The 23,866-nt window shown below is 37.7% G+C and overlaps 1 protein-coding gene across 13 annotated transcripts in view; it reads right to left on the bottom strand.

Annotated features, from left to right (window-relative positions):
• PRELID2 (PRELI domain containing 2) overlaps positions 1-23,866 on the bottom strand; it is a 764,348-nt gene that overhangs the window by 580,084 nt on the left and 160,398 nt on the right. For all 13 annotated transcript variants that reach the window (XM_079916212.1, XM_079916216.1, XM_079916209.1 and 10 more), the window contains one exon: positions 2,352-2,439. Coding sequence is in view for 1 of the 13 variants with exons in the window: in XM_079916207.1 (XP_079772333.1) it covers positions 2,419-2,439 (21 nt within the window). In the remaining 12 variants the exon portion in view is untranslated. The remainder of the gene's footprint in view (positions 1-2,351; positions 2,440-23,866) is intronic.

A 23,866-nucleotide genomic window follows, 5' to 3' on the forward strand; every position in this document is an offset into this window, starting at 1 on the left:
CCACTCACAACCTACCCATAATCACAATCACCGCCTTCCACAATGAGGAAGTGTGTTTTCTTTGTTAAATACTCTTTCTCAGGAAATATGAAGGATTCTCAAGAAGTGTATTCTTAATGAGATTTTGAATGATCACCTGAACTTGGAGGAATAGCTCCTTTATCAGAGCCAGCTCCTCCCAGTCTTTCAGGAAGAACTATGATCTCTAGTTATTAACTGAGCATTTTATGAGGAGAAAATGGAAATAGAAGACAGGAGAACCATAATTTAAGTCTTGATCTGGCTTTCCAATTAAAGCAATATTAAAAAGCAGTATAATCCTTCACCTCGGTCCATATGCACAAGGGTTGCAGAATGATTGGAATTCCTTCCCAGAAAAGTAAGATAAAGAATCCTTTAGCCCAGCCCAGCTTGTAGCACATACAGAACGTCAAGAGAAAATCAGAAAAGGAGTGGAGAGCAAGGAAGGTGGCTTGAAAATTTGCTTTACCTGCACTGGCTGGAATTCCTTCCTGGTCTCAGAGTACAAATTAGTGCTCTCACATGTAATCTACCAGAACCGCCAGGTCAGCTGGGCCTTGCTGGCCTTTGTTCCACGTAGCTGCTCACACAGAATGTGGAGCTCAGGATGGCTCCTCACACCTGTTCCCTTGGCCCAGGAGCTCTGAGAGGACACAGCTGTGGTGGGGCACCAGAGGTCCTTAAAATAAGTGTCAGGAAGAGCTTCTAGAGCAGATAGGTCACACTCGATGAGAAGAGGGGTGTGAGTAGTCTAGTGTGATGTTTACCTCTGTCTTCCAGCCCAAAGGTGAGTTCATCCAAGTCCTTTTTATTTTCAAGGGGCATCTTGACATTTTGTCAGTGCTTCTGTGTTTTCTTAATGACAAATGAGGAGTGCTGGGTCCTGACCACTGATGTGAGGAACATGCCTTTCTCTAGGAATGTGGAGGCAGTGAGCCATTCACCAGGCAGGCCTGTGACAGGCAGGCCTAGACACCCACTATGTGATGCTAATCACAGTTGTAGCAACTAAAGCAATTACGGTGACTTAATATGTGCCAGGCACTTTGCTAAATTCTTTACAGGAATCATCTAAATTGATCTTCATAAACACTCTATGGGATAAATATTGCTGTACTATTATCATCCTCATTTTACACAGGCGAAAACTGAGGCTTAGAGAAGTTAATGATTTCTAAACACTACAGCCTTCCTAAGAAGGGTAAAAAGCCATCTTGCTCCACTCTTTAAAAAATGGCTCTTTCCTGATGCTTTTCAAAATTCTCATATTAAATAAACCCTTTGAATTGAAAACCCCTATTAACTACAGACATTATCTGGAAAGCTCAGCATATAATCAGCCATTAAAATCTTAACATAAATTGTTTTAGCAGACTAGCTAGCAGAGAGCAGAGGCCTAATTAAGGGAGACATAAGACATTTAAGCTTTAATGAGGATGAAAGATTCAAGACATTACTGAAAAATGTCTGCTCTTTGAGGTCAAGGACGGTAACTTTTGCCTCAGCATATCCAGCCTCTAACATAGTACTAGGTGCACAGTAGGTATCCAAAAAACTACTTGTGGGTGGATGGATGGATGGATGAATGGATGGATTTGTTCTCACCGAAGGCAACTGGGTTCCAAGATCAGTCAGTGGGCAAACTGAAGGCAAAGGAGCTATGACGGTGATGCCCAAATCGGGGAGAAGTAGCACTGATTGCCTATGGGAAGGGAAGCTGGGTGACTGGGGGAGGAGATCAGAAAAAGTCTCCCTTTTTTACCATCTACCCTTTTGTGTCTTTAACATTTTGTGCTGTTGTGTATACCTTACCCATTCCAAAACTTAATTTGTTTTAAGTTGATACATAAAAGAGCAAGGAAGAACACACAAGACCAATATTCTTCATTTCACAATTCTGCCTTGAGTATCAGGTCTGAGTCAACTGTACCAACACATCCTATTACCTGTAAAGGTTACCTTCCATTTCCCTAGTAACCTGTTCTTTCTTTGTTCTGTTAGCTTAGATAAGAGAAGCAGGCTCCAAATAAGCTTCAGCAGACATGGTCTTCTGAAAGAGTTCGATCAGTGAAAAGAGATCATGTCCCTAAAGAACAACCCCGAGTCCATGGGGAAGGTCTGGGTGGTATACCATTGCCTGCCTAATTTAGAAAATTCACCTAAGACTGCAAAAGGGACCTTCAATAGTAATATTTTAGGCCAACATACACATAGTATACACATAATACTCCCATAATTATCTCGTTATTCCTGTGATTACTAGAATGCTATAGTCCAAAAAATTTTCAGGGAGAAAACATACAAAGAAAATACAGACACTTGGGGCTTACCTCTCTCCATCATGACATGTTCTGCCAGTGACTGAACGTGAAGTCTGGGCCAACTCACTTAACTTCTCTATGACTCAGTATTCCTCATCTGAAAAGTGGAGATAAGCCACCAATTTTGTTTATCTCACAAGATCATGGAGATAAGTCAAAGAAGTGACTATAGATGTGCTTTGTAAATGAAACGCCACACACAAAAATAAGAGCACAACTATTCCTTCCCCATTATTCACCAATCACAGAACTTCTCCAGAAGAGTCTTAGTCAAATACTCCTCCCACTACTGGAATAATATTATACCACAGAGTTTCATCCAAGGAATTAAAATGCTTGAAAGACCTTAGGCACACCAGTTCATACGTCATTGTATCACAGCATCACTCAGTTATTTCTGGGTAACCCAAGAATGCATGTGGCTGTGTGCCTGCCTTGCTCCCAAGAATACCAAATATCAGGTCCTGCAACTCTCCCCTTTATGAATCATTAGATCTTGGATAAATTCTACAATCAATCTGATCCTCAATTTCACATTTACAAAATAGGAATAATAATACTTTCCTTTCTTATCCTACAGGCTTTACAGGATGTGGATCAAAGGCAATATGTCAAGAAATCTTGAAAACACTAAAGACTTTCCCATGGCATATAATGTTTTCCTCTATAAAAATGTAAGCATCATGAGGAGAGGAAGTTTGGGCTGTTTTATTCACTGATGTATCCTCTGCATCTAGAATAGTGCCTGGCGCATAATACACATTCAATAAATATTTGTGAATGAATGAATGAATAACTAATAAATGTAAGAATTCCACATTGTCACCAATACTATTCTTCCAAATGTGCTTGTAAAATGTAAGGTCTAAAACTCAAAGCATCTTTTGTGTACATATTAACTTATGTGTAAATTAACCCCTCAATGTACATAATATAGAAGCAATTTTTCTCTTAAATACATGAAGAAACAGAACATAGAAAACATACTGTGTGATCTATAGATTCAGTGCAATCCCTACCAAAGACCAGTGGCATTTTCTGCAGAACTAGAACAAATAATTTTAAAATTTGTATGGAAACACAAAAGACCCCAAATAGGCAAAACGATCTTGAGAAAGAAGAACAGAGCTGGAGCAATCATGTTCCCTGACTTCAGACCATACTGTAAAGCTACAGTCATGAAAACAATATGGTACTGGCACAAAAACAGACACATGGATCAATAGAACAGAATACAGAGCCCGGAACTAAACCCACACACTTATAGTCAATTAATCTACCACAAAGGAGGCAAGAATATACAATGGAGAAAATACAGTCTCTTCAATAAGTGATACTGGGATAACTGGACAACTGCATATAAAAGAATGCAATTAGAACATTCTCTAACACCATAAACAAAAATAAATGCAAAATGGATTAAAAACCTAAATGTCTTCACCATACCACACTGATACCATAAAACTCCTAGAGGAAAACATAGGCAGAACATTCTTTGACATAAATCGTAGCAACATTTTTTTGGATCTGTCTCCTAAGACAAAGGAAATAAAAGCAAAAATAAATGAATGGGACATAAATTAAACTTTAAAGCTTTTGCCGAGCAAAGAAACCATCAACAAAGTGAAAAGACAACTTACTGAATGGGAGAACATATTTGGAAATGATATGACTGATAAAAGATTCCTATCCAACATATATAAACAGCGCATACAACTCAACATCAAAAAAATAAACAACCTGGTTTAAAAATGGGCAGAACCGAATAGACATTTTTCCAAAGAGGAGATGCAGATGGCCAAGAGCCACATGAAAAGATGCTCAACATCACTAATCATCAGGGAAATTCAAATCAAAACCACAACGAGATACCACCTCACACCTGTCAGAATGACTATCATCAAAAAGAACACAAATAACAAATGTTGGCAAGGATGTGGAGAAAAGGGAACCCTTGTACATTTGTTGGTGGGACTATAAACTGGTGCAGTCACTGTGGAAAACAATATGGAGGTTTCTCAAAAAACTAAAAATAAAACTACCATATGACCAAGCAACTCCACTCTTGGATATATATATATCTGAGAAAAACAAAAACACTTTTTTTAAAAGACACATGCACCCCATTGTTCATAGCAGCATTATTTAAGTTGTCAAGATATAAAAGCAACCTAAGTGTCCATCAACAGAGGAATGGATAAAGAAGATGTGGTAAACACACACATATATACACACACATATATATACACACACATATATACATATATACACACATGCACACACATATTGGCTGGGCCAAAAAGTGCTTTTGGTTTTTTAAGTAACAATAAAAGACACATTTTTCATTTTCACCAAGAACTTTGTTGAACAACGTATTCACCTTTTGTTCCACTACCTTCAGCCATTTTTCAGGCAACTTCATAATTCCATCTTCCCAAAACTTTTTATTTTTTGAGCAAAGAACTATTCCAGGTGCCTTTTTCAGTCTTCCAGGGAATTGAAATTTTTTCCATTAAGAGAATTTTGTAAAGACCGAAATCAATGGAAACCTGAAGGTGCAATGTCTGGTGAAAGCGGCACATGAATCAGAACTTCCCAGCCAAGCTGTAACAGTTTTTACCTGGTCATCAGGGAAACATGCGGTCTCGCGTTATCCTGATGAAAGATTATGCGTTTTCTGTTGACTAATTCTGGAGGCTTTTCATTGAGTGCCACTTTCCGTTCATATAATTGGGTACAGTACTTGTTGGAATTAATCGTTTGGTTTTCTGGAAGGAACTCATAATAGAGAACTCCCTTCTAATCCCACCATATACACAACATCACTTTCTTTGGATGAAGACCAGCCTTGGGTGTGGTTGGTGGTGGTTCATTTCACTCGCCCCATGATCTCTTCTGTTCCAAATTATTGTACAGTATCCACTTTTCATCGTCCGTCACAATTTGTTTTAAAAACAGAACATTTTCATTACGTTTCAATAGTGAATCCCATGTGGAAATATGGTCAAGAAAGGTTTTTTTTTTTTTGCTTAACTTATGTGAAACCCACACATCAAAGCAATTCACATAACCAAGCTGGTGCAAATGATTTTTAATGCTTGATTATGTCGGCTATCTCCCACGTGGTATAACGTTGATTGCTCTCAATTACTGTTTTGGTTTGATGGCTATCAACTTCAACTTGTCTACCGGACCGTGGAGCATCATCCAGTGAGAAATCTCCAGCACAAAACTTCACAAACCACACCACCTTCGCCATACACTGTCCAAATCTTTTTGTGTGTTTCAGTTGCGTTTTTACCTTTCTTGAAATAACAAAGCATAATATGTTTAAACTGTTGCTTTTTTCTTCCATTTTCAATATTAAAATGGCTCCACAAAAATTCACCAATTTTGATGTCTTTTTTAAGTGCACACTGATATGACAGCTGTCATATACAATCTAACAAAATTACCTCAAATGAAGTTAAAAACAACTAAGTGCCACTACAGCCCTCTTACAGAAAAAACCAAACGAACATTTTGGCCCACCCAATACAACGGAATATTACTCAGCTATAAAAAAGAATGAAATAATGCCATTTGCAGCAACATGGATGGGCTTGGAGGTTATCATGCTAAGTGAAATAAGTCCAACAGAGAAAAACAAATACTGTATAATATCACTTATATATGGAATCTAAAAAATACAAAGTAGTGAATAGTAACAGAAAAGAAGCAGACTCACAGATATAGAGAACAAACTAGGGGTTACCAGTGGGAAGAGGGAAAGGGGGGGCAATATAGGGGTAGGGAACTAAGAGGTACAAACTATTATGTATAAAATAAGCTACAAGGATATACTGTACAGCACAAGAAATATAGCAAATATTTTATAATAACTATAAGATAATTCTGTCAACAACCTGAAGGAGTTTGGAATCAAGTTTTTCCCTAGTCGAACCTCCAGATGAGGTCATAGCTGACCAAGACCTTGCTTTCAGCCTTGTGTGATCCTGAGCAGAGGACTAGTTAACCCTTGCTGGACTCCTGACCCACAAATACTTTGACATAATAAATTTGTGTTCTTTCAAGTGATTAAGTGTGTGGTAATTTGTTATGTAGCAATTAAAAAAAAAAAGCTTAACACAATAGTGAAACAGGCTCTAGAATCAAGTCACTAACCAGCTAGTAACTGATTTTCAAATCCAATGTGCTTCGTGCCTGCTCCCAGGTCTTACATCTGAGTCAGTCTTAGCATGAATAGCAATGATTCACATTTTCCCCTCCCTCTCTCTTCAACCATAGCAGACACAAATAGCCAGCAACAGAGAAGATAAACTACACATCCACAGGATCAAGAAAAGCAGCTCCAATCATCTCTTAACAAATCTAGGAGACTGCTCCATTTGACCAGGGTATCAGACAAGCTCTGATTTGGGAAGCTTTGCATCAACACGCTCTAGTACTATGATGTGTGCTATTCTGATGTCCTAGAAGAAAAAGAAAAAGTTCACAAGTTCACTCAATCGCTGTCAAATCAGCCACCTTACTTATATCTCTCTAGAGTAGATGCTTCTGGCTTTGCGTCTCATTAGAGTAAATGGGCATTGTTTTTCCCTGCTTATGACTTCTGTAGACAAATGGGGGTCTCTGAGAGCGATCCAACCACTTCTAAAATACTTCTGTGAGATGGTTCCTGATATTCAGGAAACATTGCCCAAGCATGCAAAGGCCACATTTCCAACATCCCCATAGCAGGAGACAGGATCCCTTTCCTGACAGAGCACAGGTGGCTCAGTTCCTCTGACCAATTGCGAGAAACATTGCCTAATGTGATAAAAACCATGAGACCCACCTCACCCCATGCAACCAAGTACATTATGCACATCAGCAGGGTTAGGATATGATCCAGGAAAATGGGTTGCCTTCCTTTCTCTCACATTCTGGTAAACTTTGGGGAAAGGTAAACACAGACATTTGTCTGAGTGACTGCAAGAGCCTCAAAGTCGGTCTTCTTGCTTCCAGTCTTTCTTCCTCCAACCCCTATTCTTCAATTTGCTGAGCATTCCCTTTCTAAATTACAAATGTCATCAGGTCAAGTGCACACTCTGCCCTTCCATATGCAAAGCAAACATTGCTCAAAATTATTCTGGGGCCTCTAAGTAAAACCCACACTCTCTAGCATGATTTTCAAAGAGGCTATGACTCCCTCATCCCTCCAAACTCTGCCATCCTACACCAATTTTTAACACACTTGCAACTCTTGAGACCCACGATGATGTCTCACTTCTACACTATAAAACATGCTGTTTCTTCTGCTCAGAATATTCTACCTCTACCTCTTTCACCTGATTAACCCTGATTTATTCCCTTGGATCTCAGCTTAGAGTCATTTCCCCTGAAAAGCACTCTCTGACCCCTCAATTTTGGGCCAGGACAAACTTGCAAGGCACTTCCCTTCCTCCCTGGCTATGGAGGCACTCAGCACACCCTAATGGGATCACTTATTCGTGGGTCTCTCTCTCTCTCTCTCACACACACACACACACACACTAAACTGGAAGCTCACTGCCTTTATCCAGTTCACTGCTTTATCTCCATAATAGTATCTGGCAGAGAGCAGGCATTAAGAAATGGTGTTGAACAAAGAAAGGAAGGAACAAGTGAATGAAGTCATTCTTTTCAAAGATATTTTTGCAAAAATTATACTTGCATATTCAAAGCCCTTCAGGATCAAACCTGAATGCAATTTCCCAACCTCTTCTACAACACCCCTCCATACTGAACCATCCATTATTTCCCATCTACATCCCATACAGTCCTACCTCTGAGCCTTTGTTCACACTGTCCCTCACGACAGAATCCTACTATCAAGACATTTCCTCTGTAAACTTATTTGGTTTCCCTGACACAGAATAAATTTCTGGTTCCTCCTTTTGCCTCCTGTTTAGCACTTTGGAGTTGTTGTGTTAGATGTTTTTGTGTCTATCTTTTCAACTGAAATATAAATTCCTTAAGGACAGCAACAGTGTTTTAGTCTTCACAGAGTCTCAAATGGTTCTCAATAAATATATATAATATTATGTAATGTATAGTCCCTTCATGCAAGATGATTGTGTGCTTTAATGTGGTTTTAGGATTAAAGGATATAATAGCAATAATAATAATTAAAAAATAATAATAATATAATATCTACTAGATATTAACTGCATACCATACACCAGAGGAATGCTTTACATTCATTCCTTGTGATCTACTCAAATTGCATGGCGGATATTAGTATTCCCAACTTACAGATGAGAAAACTGAAAATTAATGTATGTAGGCTGATAAAGATCACATAGTGAGTAAGTAGAAGATCCAAGATTTGAACTCAAGTCTGTCTGGGTCCAGTGCCTGAGCTTTTCCCACTAACACTGTATTTTCATTCTCAGTGTGCAATGTGACCGAAAGTTCACATCATTGCAACAGCATAAGCCCCCATAGTGAAGCCTGGTATTACTTTTTCCATAGAGTCTTAATGTGCTTGAAATGAATCAGCCCTACAAAGTTTAACAAAGCTTTTTCTGGGGTCAGGGTCATGCCTACTCTTGTTTGCAGGCCTCAGGCAATCAATAGTCTATTAGTGGGAGATTTGCTCCCTAAATGCACATGTCCATCAGTGATACCCCTTAACTGGGCAACATTTGTCTCTACCAGGTCAACAATCCAGCATCCACCTTACACATGTCCAAATCCACATACCTGAGATAAAACAAATGCCTCTGTATATGGGGCAATTGAGCCATGAGTGTGGACTCTGCGAAGGAACTAGAAGGATGGGAAGGAGGGCCATAGCAGGTCACATGATCGCAGCCAAGGGGTGGGGCTTAGCATTTTGTCACATCCTTCTGAGTTATGTTCCAAGTACCCGGCAGTGTGCTAAACACTTTATATTCATGATCTTATTAACTCTGTACAACCCCGTATAAGTGTTATTATACCCAATGTAGGAATGAAAAATACTGACACAGAGTAGTTAATATTGCTTAGGATGACCAGCTAAGAAGCGGACGAGCACCCTGTGTCCACCTCGAGGGGTGGGATAGGGAAGGTGGGAGGGAGACGCAAGAGGGAGGGGATATGGGGATATATGTATACGTATAGCTGATTCACTTTGTTATACAGTAGAAACTAACACACCATTGTAAAGCAATTATACTCCAATAAACATGTTAAAAAAGAAAAAAAGAAGCAGAGGAGCAGAAATCAAACGCAGGTCTAACTCCATAGACTACACTCATGACCACTTTTATATATTGCTCCCAATATCATCTATCTCTGTCTGTAACTTACACTGACAACCAGCATCACCCAAGCTTGTACCTAAAGAGCATGCTTAGAATTACTTTCTTTCTGCATAAGTGCTCAGAACAAAACAGAGAGAGCACCCAGGCACACCAACCCAAATAACTTCTCACTCTAGGGGCATTCAATTCCCAAAGCTACTTTCCCAAGCATCTGAGTGTTTGTCTCAAATCTTGACCTATTTCTAACTTGTAAAATTACATTGTTTCTCTAATTGCCCTTGGGTGTTCCACTGGGTGAAACCATCGCCTAGTCTGTCCTCAGCCACTGAGCAATGCTGCTAGGCAGTCATTAGACAGCTGTTTCTATCCACCAGAAGAGGTAGATACATATCTAAAAGGAATGGAAATATTTGTTCAGAGTTTCACAACTTAAAACATAAAATTGCCTGGGAGTTCTTTGGCGGGCAAAAATTCCAAACTTTGAAGATGCGTATTCTTCAAGAATTAACTTATTGTTAACAATGGGGTGTGGGCCAGGTGGGAACTCTGCAGAATTTTCTTTGCAACTTTTGTATGAATCTAAATAAAGCTATTCAGAAATTAAAAGTTCATTTTAATAACAAAAAAAAAAGAATTAACCTAGTGATCAAACTATAGCCTTTGGAGAAATATTACTGAATTACTACATTTTAAATGCAAATAATTCATTCGGAGGTGAGATAATCACTCTGTCTCCCTTTCCAAGTTATTTCCACTATTTTTAAGTACTATCTTCTCATCAAAACGATTCTATTAATGGAAGGAGGAAGTGAACTGCTCAAGGCAGGAGATAATCAAGCAGAGAATAAAATTCCATCATTTATGGGGTCTGAATAAAGGCCACTAAGATTCAGACTGAAGGTTAGAACCAAAGGCTCTTCCAGCTACAATTATTTCACATTTGATTCAGATCAGAAACTGATCCAGAAAAGATATTCAGTCTTAAAGTTCTTTGGACACACTGAAATAATGATAATAATAGCAACTAACATTTATTGGGTACTACATAACAGACATTTTACATTTACTATTCCACATAAACCTTGGAAAAATCCAGTGTGGTAGGTACTACCATTGCCAGCATCTTACAAGTAAGCAAATGAAATCTCAACAAGATCAAACTGTTTGTCCAGTGACCCATACCTGGCAAGTGGGGGAACCAGGACTCAAACTCAAGCCTCTTAGACTCGGCACCCTAACTTCCTCATTTCTACCCTACATAACATTTATACATTTCCGGTATTGTGTTGGCTCTTTGGCAAAGTCTCAAGGACTTGCTCAGAATTGGCATTTCTCTCTGCCAAAGAAAGCAGTTCTCAGAACTGATTCACACACTTACTTATTAGAAGAAAACCTGATGAAGACGAAATGAGTAATGAATAACCAAGTAGAAGGGAAATCCAGTATAAGAAGAAGATGGCACATAAAGACCTAGAGGATTTAATGTTCTTCCCTTTTGAAAAGAGAGTGGAAGGGACCATAGAGGTCATTGGTTTCAATGGCATCTTTGAACAGATGACAGGGAGAAAAGTGTCTCAACATTACTTTCAAAGTCTCAACATTACTTTCGTGGTACAGATGAGAAAGCAACATTACTTTCGTGGTACAGATGAGAAAGCACTCTTAACGTACTTCACAATAGCCAGTATTATCATTTCGAGCATTATTATTACTATTAGTATTACTGCTATTACTACTAGATGATAAGGACTACAGTGATATTATTAGAAAACCCATGAGATACTTGTTCCATGCTGTGTTCCCCACTAAATGGACACGAGGATATACTCTGGCACTTGTGCTTTATGTACATGATGATGGTGCCCACTACTACGGCATATGCAAAGCAGCTTTTATCCTAAAACGACATGATATAGTCTTCCTCACCCCACTTGCATATACACATACTCTCTCTACCCCATTCTTTTATTGAATTATCTTCCAAGTACTTAACACTATCTAAAAAGATCTTGTTTGTTTGTTTGGATGTTTACTGTCAGTCCTCTCCCCTTGTTATGTAATGTAAGCTCTAGGAGAGCATGAATTATATTTGTCTAAGATTTCACTATATCCCCAGAGCCTTGAATTAAATATTTAGTGAACGTAGGGAGGCACCATTCACTTGAGTCAGTGCAATGCATGAACGTTCCCTTTTATCCAGATCTGTCTGGAGCAAGACGGAGTCTATGAACAAAACAAAATAAAAAAGATGGGAGGAACCTAGAACATATCTATATTTTTACATCTTATAATCATGTGATCCTTGGCCTTATAGTTTTTTATCAAATAAAGCTTGTAAATAGCATAAATCATTTTTAGCACTTAGGAATCAGACAAGAGAAAAGCCCTCATATGCTGTCCTAGCTGGGTTTTTCTGCGATGAAAACAACTGTAGCCATTGTTCAATACCTGTTAATTCTTGGCACACGAGTTCATGCCAGGTTGGGTTGAAGCCAGTTTAAGCCAGGCTAGCATATTATCTATGCTAGATCATAGATAACGGTTTAGACGTGGATTAAGTGGTCCTTTAGTCATAAGAGTGTGTATTCTTCAAGAGAATCAGTCGTCAAATGAACTACAAAAGGATTAAGAAATAGATTGGTCTTTCCAAAACCATGCAACTTTGGCTTTGAAAGACTACTAACAAAGGTCCATACATAGCAGTTTTGAAATTGTACCTAATAGTTAGAAGGAATATCTCCTACATAAAGCTCTAAGAAGACAACTTTGTGTCATATTACATTGTTAGGATACAATCTCAGAAACATAAACATTGATATAGAAAAGAGTGAGTTAATTACTACAAAACCAGCTCTTAACAAAACAAAGCCTAATTTGAAAATCAGAGGGAGGAGGACAAGGCTGGGGTGAGTCATAGTGGTACAAGCATAGGTAGAATGCACTGCTTCTGCCATCTGGAGGCCTCTTGTTAAAATGTCCCATGCCAAATTCCCCAAGAACTGTCTCAAGCATTCAAAGCCAATAGATGTGGAACTGGAATAATTGCTTTGGGTCTTAGAACTATACTCTAGATCCACTGAGGTTACAAATGTAACACCTCAATGTCTCATCATGGCTCCAAGATTCCTCACCTCAAATCTTAGCTTTCTATCCTCCTTTTTCCTGCTTAAACAATTCAAGTCTAATATCAGGAAAGTGCCTGGGATTGGCCTTCAGAGATGTTTTCTTTGGCCTATACAACAGTTTATAAATAACTGAACCAACACTTAATAAATGGAAAATTCCATATTGCAAGAAAAAAAATCAACTTTCCAGATTCTCTTGAATTTCCATTTTTCTTTGGCACTAAGTCTATATTCCCAGATGGCAAAAATCAGTTGAAGCTGAAGAGAATCTGCCCCCTTTGGACAGGGCACGTGCTCTCCAATTTTGCACAGTCTCCACCATCTTCTATTTTATCCCAACTTTAATGTCTGTGTTTATCGGCATTTATCATTGCACTCACATTTTCTAATAGTACACAGATGTTTCTTGGAATCAGTATCTCTATCAAAAAATGGAAATCAAAAGACAAAGAGAACTATATTTTTCAACAAGAATTGAAAATTCACTTGGAAAAGGCAAGGCCAAGAGTATTCGAGACAACTTTCAACAACAATTTGGAGGATTCATCCTCCAGGTAACAAAGATATAGTAATTAAGACAGTGTGATACTGGCACATGGAAAATAAACAATCAATAGAATATAATCCAGGAATACTCAGATAGATGATTGCTTGATTGATTGACTGATGATAGATAGATGGTAACATGATATAAGGTATTACTAATCAAGGAAGAAAGATGGTTTGTTCAATACATAGTGGATATCAATAATGCAAAATAAATTATAATATTATTGTATGCCAGTTCCTCCTGTATTAAAGACCTAAACGCAAAAAAGGCAAAATTCTAAAACTTGAGAAAATACAGAATAATATATTTATCATGTTGAATTAGGAAAGAATTGCTTCAGCAATGTGTATAAAGTGCAAGCCATAAGAAAAAGATAAATAAATTTGACTTTCTAAAATGTACTAGTTTTTCTCAAAAAAAAGGTACCATAAAGTTAAAATGTAAACCACAATCTGAGAGAAGATACTGGTAAAAAATATATCTGGCAAAGGAGTTGTATCCAGAACTACTACAAATCAATAAGGAAAAAAATGAACAGAAAATAGATAAAGTATATTAATAGACAAGTTTCAGAAGAGAACCTCTAAATGGCCAATAACAACATAAGAAATGGTAAATTTCATTGAATAATAAGAGAAATGCAAATTAAAACAAGAATGAGATGCCATTTCACATGTAATAATGGCAAAAAACATAAGCTTGACAGAACCAAGTTGGTTCTGATGTAGACAAATGGGGAATTTCATACACTACTGGGGGAACTAGAAATTGTTTCACCACCCGTTTTGGTAAAGAACTGGGTGAAACTAGTCAAGTTGAAAATGTGTATACATTTTTAAAATAGTTGTGGTAAAGATGTGTACACCTATTAGTTTAGTAAGTCCACTTAACAGGTATATCCTGAGATTCTTTTATATATGCTAAGAAGACATGTCTAAGAATGAACTAACACTTTATATATCAACATGAATACATCCCAAAATATAACACTGGGGTTTTAAAAAGTGTACTGAAATATCACTTAAAGAGTTAAAACACTAAATAATGTTTTAAGTTTTAAAACAATGCTATATTTTTAGTAGACCCATGCGTATATGGCAAAAGTATTTTTGTAATCATGAAAATAACAAAACTTCATCTTCAAGATAATTGTTATCTTCAGTAAGGGAAGATGACTAGGATTGAGCTTCCATTGTTTTCATTAAAGAGTCAGTTGTCAATTTATTGTTTATTTTTTAAGGTAATTTTTTCTCTCTTCTTTTAATATTTTCTATTTGTCCTTGGCTTACCTCATTTTTATTATGATAGGTCTAGGTATAATCTTCTTTGTGCTTTCTTGCCTAGGATTTGTAGCTATCAATTACTTGAAACAATAACTTGAGAAATTTTGAAAATTTAGAAAAATACCTGATCACTGTATCTTCAAATACTACTTGTGCACTATCCTTTACTTTCTTCTGGTCTACCCATTACATATATATTTTTTATAAATTTCACCACATTTCATTTGTCTCCTACACTCTCTTGTGTATTTTTCATCCTTTTCTTTCTTAATGCTTAAGTCTGAATATTTTCTTTCTCTTATCCTCCAGTTCACAAATTCTCCATCAGCAGTGTCTAACCTACTGTTTAACTTGTCCACTTAATTCTTCATTTCAGTTATTGTATCTCTTGGCTCCAAACTTTCTATTAGGTTCTCTTTTCTTATAGTTTCCAGTTTTCTGTCAAAATTTTCCATCTTGTCTTAATTCCTTGAATGTATTAATTGTAATTGTTTTAACTATAACACCTATGTCTCCTGGGGAATGGTTTCCAATATCTGTTTTTATCTCCTGCTGGTTTGTTTACTGTTGTTTTGGTCAAAACCACCTTATATTCCTAAAATTTTTATTGAATATATTATATATAAAACTTACAGAGATATCTGAGACTGAATGATGTTGTTTTCCTAACAGTGTCCCAAATAATGATGTTGTTTTCCTAACAGTGTCTGATCACTTAGTGAGAAAATTCAAAGTTGGGTTTGAGTTACTGTGAGTGCTAATCTATTTCCATTTCACTCATTCCTATGATCCTTACTGAAACCTTAGGATTTTACCAGGGACTTCCTTCCTTGGCAAGTTCTGAACTCCAATTTTCACCCCTCATTGTGATTAGTATTCTGAAAATGTCACAAAAAAAGAAAACTACAGGCCAATATCACTGATGAACATAGATGCAAATATCCTCAACAAAAGACTAGTAAACAGAATCCAATAGCACATTAAAAGGACCATACTCCACGATCAAGTAAGGTTTACCACAGGAATGCAAGAATTCTTCAACATACGCAAATCAATCAATTTGCTACACCATATTAAAAAACTGGAGGAGAAAAACCATATGATAATCTCAATAGATTCAGAAAAAGGTTTCGACAAAATTCAACACCAATTTATGACAAAATCTCTTCAGAAACTGGGCATAGAGGGACCTAACTCAACATAATAAAGGTCATATATGACCAACCAATAGCCAACATCATTCTCAATGGTAAAAAGCTGAAACCATTTCCTCTAAGATCTGGAACAAGAGAAGGATGCCCACTCTCACCACTATTATTCAACATAGTTTTGGAAGTTTTAGTCACAGCAATCAGAGAAGAAAAAGAAATAAGAGGAATCCAAATTGGAAGAGAAGAAGTAAAACTGTCACTGTTTGCAGATGACATGACACTATACATAGAGAACCCTAAAGATGCCACCAGAAAACTACTAGAGCTAATCAATGAATTTGGTAAAGTTGCAGAATACAAAATTAATGCACAGAAATCTCATGCACTCCTATACACTAATGATGAAAAATATGAAAGAGAAATTAAGGAAACACTCCCATTTACCACTGCAACCAAAAGAATAAAATACCTAGGAATAAACCTACGTAAGGAGACAAAAACCTGTATGCAGAAAACTATAAGACACTGATGAAAGAAATTAAAGATGATACAAATAGATGGAGAGACATACCATGTTCTTGGATTGGAAGAATCAAGATTGTGAAAATGACTCTACTACCCAAAGCCATCTACAGATTCAATGCAATCCCTATCAAACTACAAATGGCATTTTTCACAGAACTAGAACAAAAAATTTTATGATTTGTATAGAAACACAGAAGACCCCAAATAGCCAAAGCAACCTTGAGAAAGAAAAATGGAGCTGGAGGAATCAAGCGGCTGGACTTCAGACTATACTACAAAGCTACAGTAATCAAGACAGTATGGTACTGTCACAAAAACAGAAATATAATGTAACAGGATAGAAAGCTCAGAGATAAACCCACACAAATATGGTCACCTTATCTTTGACAAAGTAGGCAAGAATATACAATGGAAAAAAGAAAGCCTCTTCAATAAGTGGTGCTGGGAAAACTGGACAGCTACATGGAAAAGAATGAAATTAGAACACTTCCTAACACCATACACAAAAATAAACTCAAAATGGATTAAAGACATAAATGTAAGGCCAGACACTATAAAACTCTTAGAGGAAAACACAGGCAGAACACTCTAGGACATAAATCACAGCAAGATCCTTTTGACCCACCTCCTAGACTAATGGAAATAAAAACAAAAGTAAACAAATGGGACCTAATGAAACTTAAAAGCTTTTACACAGCAAAGGAAACCATAAACAAGACAAAATTATAATCCTCAGAATGGGAGAAAATATTTGCAAACAAAGCAACCGACAAAGGATTAATCTCCAAAATATACAAGCAGCTCATGCAGCTCAATATCAAAAAAACAAACAACCCAATCCAAAAATGGGTGGAAGACCTAAATAGACATTTCTCCAAAGAAGATATACAGATTGCCAACAAACATGTGAAAGGATGCTCAACATCACTAATCATTAGAGAAATGCAAATCAAAACTACAATGAGGTATCACCTCACACTGGTCAGAATGGCCATGATCAAAAATCTACAAACAAGGGTAAGCTGGGACAAAGTGAGAGAGTAGCATTGAAACATATATACTACCAAATGTAAAATAAACAGCTAGTGGGAATCAGCTGCATAGGACAGGGAGATCAGATTTGTGACCACCTAGAGGGGTGGGATGGGGAAGGTGGGGGAGAGGCTCACGATGGAGGGGCTACAGGATATACGTGTATATATAGCTGATTCACTTTGTTGTACAACAGAAACTAACACACCATTGTAAAGCAATTATACTCTAATAAAGATGTTAAAAAAAAAAATTACCCCCAAGGAGAGAAGCAGCATTGAACGCTGTGATAACCACTAAGAGATTCTCTCCTCTTTCAGATCTTTGTCTTTCAAATCCTCACTTCCTTGGTGGTTCTCTGATGCCTTCAACTAGAATTTTTAAATATACTATCCAGCCCTTTAAGTTGTCCTGATGCAGAGCTTTAGTCAGAAGTAACATGATGTGGCATTATCAGAAGCAGAATGCCTCTAAGGTAAATTTTGAGCATTGCCAGATAGCCTGTGTTTATATCTTGGTTGACCCAGACATATTCATTGAATTTGGTTAAAATTCATTCAGCCATTTCATATAGTCACATGGTGTAAGAACAGGCAAACAGAAAGAAAGTTTATGTTGGCATAGAGGGTTTTCACAGGAAAAAGTATAGGACTTTAAATCTACCATGCCTTGGCTTTAACTCATTTGCTGTGACACCCCAAGAAAATGACACAAACTCTCTGTTCTTAGTCTCCTTATACATAATACAGGGATAAAAGCACTACCTTAACTACCTCACAGGTTTATTTGGAAGATTAATTAGAATAGACAAAAGTACCTAGCACAGTGCCTGGCCCATGGTAAATAGTCAGCAAATACTAATTTAATCATAATTTGTAGAAATTAAATTATTTATCATTCCTCTTGCTATTCAAAGATTATTGCTTGAAGGAAAGAAGTCTAATAGACAGCAATTATAGCTGTCTATACTACTGCAGTTCCAGCATGCAAGCGAGGATTTGGTGTTAGCTTGAGAATTCTGATGTACAACTATGCTATTCTTTCCCTTAAAATAGATCAAGTTGTGAATTTTGTTAAAATAGGGAATCAGTATGGAAAAGAAAGTTTTCAAATTTAAAAGAAGGATGAACTCAGACCAGGCAATTACTGGATGATTCTACACTCTGGCCTCATCAAAGATACATTAGCTGAAAGTGAAGTGAGCTCTTACCTGCTGACGGATGCACCAGGCACAAACTCTGGACTCCGTGAGTGTTGACTCTGCCTCAGGGACAGAGCATCTAAGGTTACTTCTCCGAAAGAGATATAGAGGCTCACAGGGTCCCCTTCTGCTCATGACATTTCCATTCTATCATCCATAGTATGTTAAACGCTCTGCATTCTTTATCTTTCTGCCTTCTCTCAGTAATAAAGGTGCCATTATTCCCCCTTTCCCTCCCATATTATACAGGTAAACTGATGCTTGAAGAAATCATATAACATGACAAAGTCACACAGCCAGTATGTGGCAGGCAATTGAGTTAGCATTTATTGAGTACTGGTGCTGTGCCAGGCAATGTGCTAGGTACTGAGGCTACAATGAACAAGGCAACGTCCCTGCAAAGACAACTTAAGGAAGGAAACAGAAGACGACACTCCTGAGCACATAATCTAAAAACAGCTCCTTTTGTATTAAGGTATCAATGGGACAATTGTTAGGACTGTGAGGAAAAGATGTCAAAGGAAGAAGAGTGAAAGCAAAACCATAAGGCAGATAGACATGGAGGTCAAAGGGTGGCCACACACCCCACTCAGCCCCAGTCCTGACTCCTTCTGGAATTAGTACCCAGCTCTACACAGCATGGACTTACATTTCCATGGGCAGTGAGGGCAGAACAAGTAAAACAATAAATCAGCAAGATAAGTATAGATAAAGTGCTAAGAAGGAAATAAAACAGGGTACTGGGAGGAAGAGCAACTGGGAGAGGGTTCTTTGGTGGAGTGTTCCAGAAAAGCCTCGATGTAGATGTGGTATGTTAGCTGAGACTGGAAAGGTGGGAAGTTAGAGGCAGACACATCAGGACTTGAGGCCGGAAGAGCTCAGCCTATTGAACTGTGCCCGCAGTGGAGGAAGAAAAGTGGAGTCTAATGCGAGTTGAGGCTGGAGTCAGGAGCGGGCCAGATCACACAGGAAGTGGGAGGGTCATGGCACAGACTGAGATTGAGCCTGTACACATTTCAGTCTCCAACTGGCGATAATGTATTGTTACTCCCTGGATCTCAGAGAGTGCTCAACAGCAGTGCAGGGCGGATTAAGGCCAGCACCATTATGTCATGGTTTCCATCTGGAACTTTACACCTGGTTCCTTTTAGCCTTAGTTCACAGTGAGAAACTTCTCTATACAGATTATTGAACCCAGACAATAACATTCTACTATAAGTATGTGATGTTATAAATATTGTTGCAATGGCAACCAAATCACCATATACAAATGTATCCAAGGAACACTATGTACACCTTAAATTTACAGTTACATGTCATATTTATCCAATACAAATACATACATACATACATACCAGGATTAGCCAGAAAAAGAAAGAAAGAAACTGCCTCGTCCCCATTTTACTTCCTCATACCCTACGCATGCAATTTTCTCGGCCTAGTAGACTATAATTTTGTTTTAATACAGAGTCCACAGAAACTATCCCAGTGCTTTGAACACACTAAAAATTCAATAAACATTAGTTAAGCTGATCTTCAAAAGCAGGCACAGGTCTAACGCTGGAAAGTTTGAGCATTCATCACTGAAGGCTGGTGGGAGTCAAGAGGAAAAGGACTCTCCCAGCTCAGAATAAGGGTGATGGAGGGGTGGCAGGAAAGGGAGCCACCAGCCAGCCTCTCCTGTCCCTCCTTTAAACTGCTTCTTCGGTCACTCGCACTTAAACTCTGGATGGAGAGACACGGCCTTCAGAATGTGGCCTCTGAGAACCCAGCCTCATGAAAGCGCACTATCGATTTTGCCACACACAGCAATTCAAATAAAAACAAAAAGATGTTTTCATTTATTTTTTTAACATCTTTCTTGGAGTATAATTGCTTTACAATGTTGTGTTAGTTTCTTCTGTATAACAAAGTGAATCACCTATATGTGTATATATATATCCCCATATACCCTCCCTCTTGCATCATCCTCCCACCCTTCCTATCCCACCCCTCTAGGTGGTCACAAAGCAACCAGCTGATCTCCCTGTGCTATGTAGCTGCTTCCCACTAGCTATCTATTTTACATTTGGTAGTGTGTATGTGTCAATGCTACTCTCTCACTTTGCCCCAGCTTACCCTTCCCCCTCCCTGTGTCCTCAAGTCCATTCGCTACATCTGCATCTTTATTCCTGTCCTGTCCCCTAGGTTCATCAGAACTTTTCTTTCCTTTTTTTTTTTTTTAGATTCCATATATATGTGTTAGCATACGGTATTTGTTTTTCTCTTTCTGACATACGTCACTCTGTATGACAAACTCTAGGTCCATCCAGATACATGATTTGTATCTCATTACAAATAACTCAATTTTGTTTCTTTTTATAGCTGAGTAATATTCCATTGTACATAAGTGCCACATCTTCTTCATCCATTCATCTGTCGATGGACACTTAGGTTGCTTCCATGTTCTGGCTATTGTAAATAGTGCTGCAATGAACATTGTGGTACATGACACTTTCTGAATTATGGATTTTTCAGGGTATGTGCCCAGTAGTGGAATGCTGGGTCATATGGTAGTTCTATTTTTAGTTTTTTTAAAAAATCCTCCATACTGTTCTCCACAGTGGCTGTATCAATTTACATTCCCACCAACAGTGCAAGAGGGTTCCCTTTTCTCCACACCCTCTCCAGCATTTATTGTTTGTAGATTTTTTGATCATGGCCATTGTGACCAGCGTGAGGTGATAACTCATTGTAGTTTTGATTTGAAATTCTCTAATAATTAGTGATGTTGAGCATCCTTTCGTGTGTTTGTTGGCAATCTGTATATCTGCTTTAGAGAAATGCCTATTTAGGTCGTCTGCCCATTTTTGGATTGGGTTGTTTGTTTTTTTTGATATTGAGCTGCATGAGCTGCTTGTATATTTTGGAAATTAATCCTTTGTCAGTTGCTTCATTTGCAAATAGTTTTTCCCATTCTGAAGATTGTCTTTCCTTTGCTATACAAAAGCTTTTGCTTCATTAGCTTTCATTTGTTTATTTTTGTTTTTATTTCCATTTTTCTAGGAGATGGATCAAAAAGCATCTTGCTGTGATTTATGTCAAAGAGTGTTCTTTGAAGCTTCCCTAGTGGCATAGAGGCTGGGAATCTGACTGCCAATACAGGGGACACGGGTTTGAGCCCAGGTCCGGGAAGATCCAACATGCCGCGGAGCAACTAAGCCTGTACATCACAACTACTCTACAGCCCATGAGCTACAACTACTGAGCCCACGTGCCACAACTACTGAGGCCCATGCACTTATAGCTCGTGCTCTGCAACTCCAACAACAGAAGACACAGTGACGAGAAGCCTGTGCATCAGAACGAAGAGTAGCCCTCGCTTGCTGCAACTAGAGAAAGTCCATGCACAGCAATGAAGACCCAATGCAGCCCCAAAATAAATAAATAAATTTTTCTAAAAAAAGCGTGTTCTTCCTATGTTTTCCTCTAAGAGTTTTATAGTGTCTGGCTAACATTTAGGTCTTTAATCCATTTTGAGTTTATTTTTGTATATGGCATTATGAAGTGTTCTAATTTCATTCTTTTACATGTAGCTGTCCAGTTTTCCAAGCACCACTTATTGAAGAGACTGTCTTTTCTCCATTGTATACTCTTGCCTCCTTTATCAAAGATAAGGTGACCATATGTGCATGGGTTTATCTCTGGGCTTTCTATCCTGTTCCATTGATCTATATTTCTACTTTTGTGCCAAAATCATACTGTCTTGATTATTGTAGCTTTGTAGTGTAGTCTGAAGTCAGGGAGTTTGATTCCTCCAGCTCCGTTTTTCTTTCTCAATATTGTTTTGGCTATTTGGGGTGTTTTGTGTTTGCATACAAATTCAAAAATTTTTTTGTTCTAGTTCTGTGAAAAAGTCCATTGGTACTTTGATAGATGTTGCACTGAATCTGTAGATTGCTTTGGATAGTATAGTCAGTTTCAAATTGTTGATTTTTCCAATCCAAGAACATAGTATATCTCTCCAGCTGTTTGTATCATCTTTAATTTCTTTCATCAGAGTCTTAAAGTTTTCTGCATACAGGTCTTTTGTCTCCTTAGGTAGGTTTATTCCCAGGTATTTTATTCTCTTTGTTGCAGTGGTAAATGGGAGGGTTGCCTTAATTTCTCTTTCAGATTTTTCGTCATTAGTGTATAGGAATGCAAGAGATTTCTGTGCATTAATTTTGTATCCTGCTACTTTACCAAATTCATTGATTAGGTCTAGTAGTTTCCTGGTATCATCTTTAGGATTCTCTATGTATAGTGTCATGTCATCTGCAAACAGTGACAGTTTTACTTCTTCTTTTCCAATTTGGATTCCTCTTATTTCTTTTTCTTCTCTGATTGCTGTGACTAAAACTTCCAAAACTATGTTGAATAATAGTGGTGAGAGTGGGCATCCTTCCCTTCTTCCTGATCTTAGAGGAAATGGTTTCAGCTTTTCACCATTGAGAACGATGTTGGCTGTGGGTCTGTCATATATGGCCTTTATTATGTTGAGGTAAGTTCCCTCTATGCCTACTTTCTGGAGAGTTTTTATCTTAAATGCATGTTGAATTTTGTCAAAAGCTTTTTCTGCATCTATTGAGATTATCATATGGTTTTTATCCTTCAGTTTAATATGGTGTATCACATTGATTGATTTCCATATTTTGAAGAATCCTTGCATTCTTGGGATAAACTCCACTTGATCATGGGGTATGATCCTTTTAATGTGCTGCTGGATTCTGTTTGCTAGTCTTTTGTTGAGGATTTTTGCATCTATGTTCATCAGTGATATTGGTCGGTAGTTTTCTTTTTTTGTGACATCTTTATCTGGTTTTGGTATCAGGGTGATGGTGGCCTCATAGAATGAGTTTGGGAGTGTTCCTCCATCTGCTATATTTTGGAGTTTGAGAAGGATAAGTGTTAGCTCTTCTCTAAATGTTTGATATAATTTGCCAGTGAAGCCATCTGGTCCTGGGCTTTTGTTGGAAGATTTTTAATCACAGTTTCAATTTCAGTGCTTGTGATTGGTCTGTTTATATTTTCTATTTCTTCCTGGTTCAGTCTCAGAAGGTTTTGCTTTTCTAAGAATTTGTCCATTTCTTCCAGGTTGTCCATTTTATTGGCGTATAGTTGCTTGTAGTAATCTCCCATGATTCTTTGTATTTCTTCAGTGTCACTTGTTACTTTCCCTTTTTCATTTCTAATCCTATTGATTTGAGTCTTCTCCGTTTTTTTCTTGATGAGTCTGGCTAGTGGTTTATCAGTTTTGTTTATCTTCTCAAAGAACCAGCTTTTAGTTTTACTGATATTTGCTATTGTTTCATTTCTTTTTCATTTATTTCTGATCTGGTCTTTTTGATTTTTTTCCCTCTGTTAA

Source organism: Stenella coeruleoalba (genome assembly GCF_951394435.1).
Source record: "Stenella coeruleoalba genome assembly, chromosome: 3".
NCBI lineage: Eukaryota > Metazoa > Chordata > Mammalia > Artiodactyla > Delphinidae > Stenella > Stenella coeruleoalba.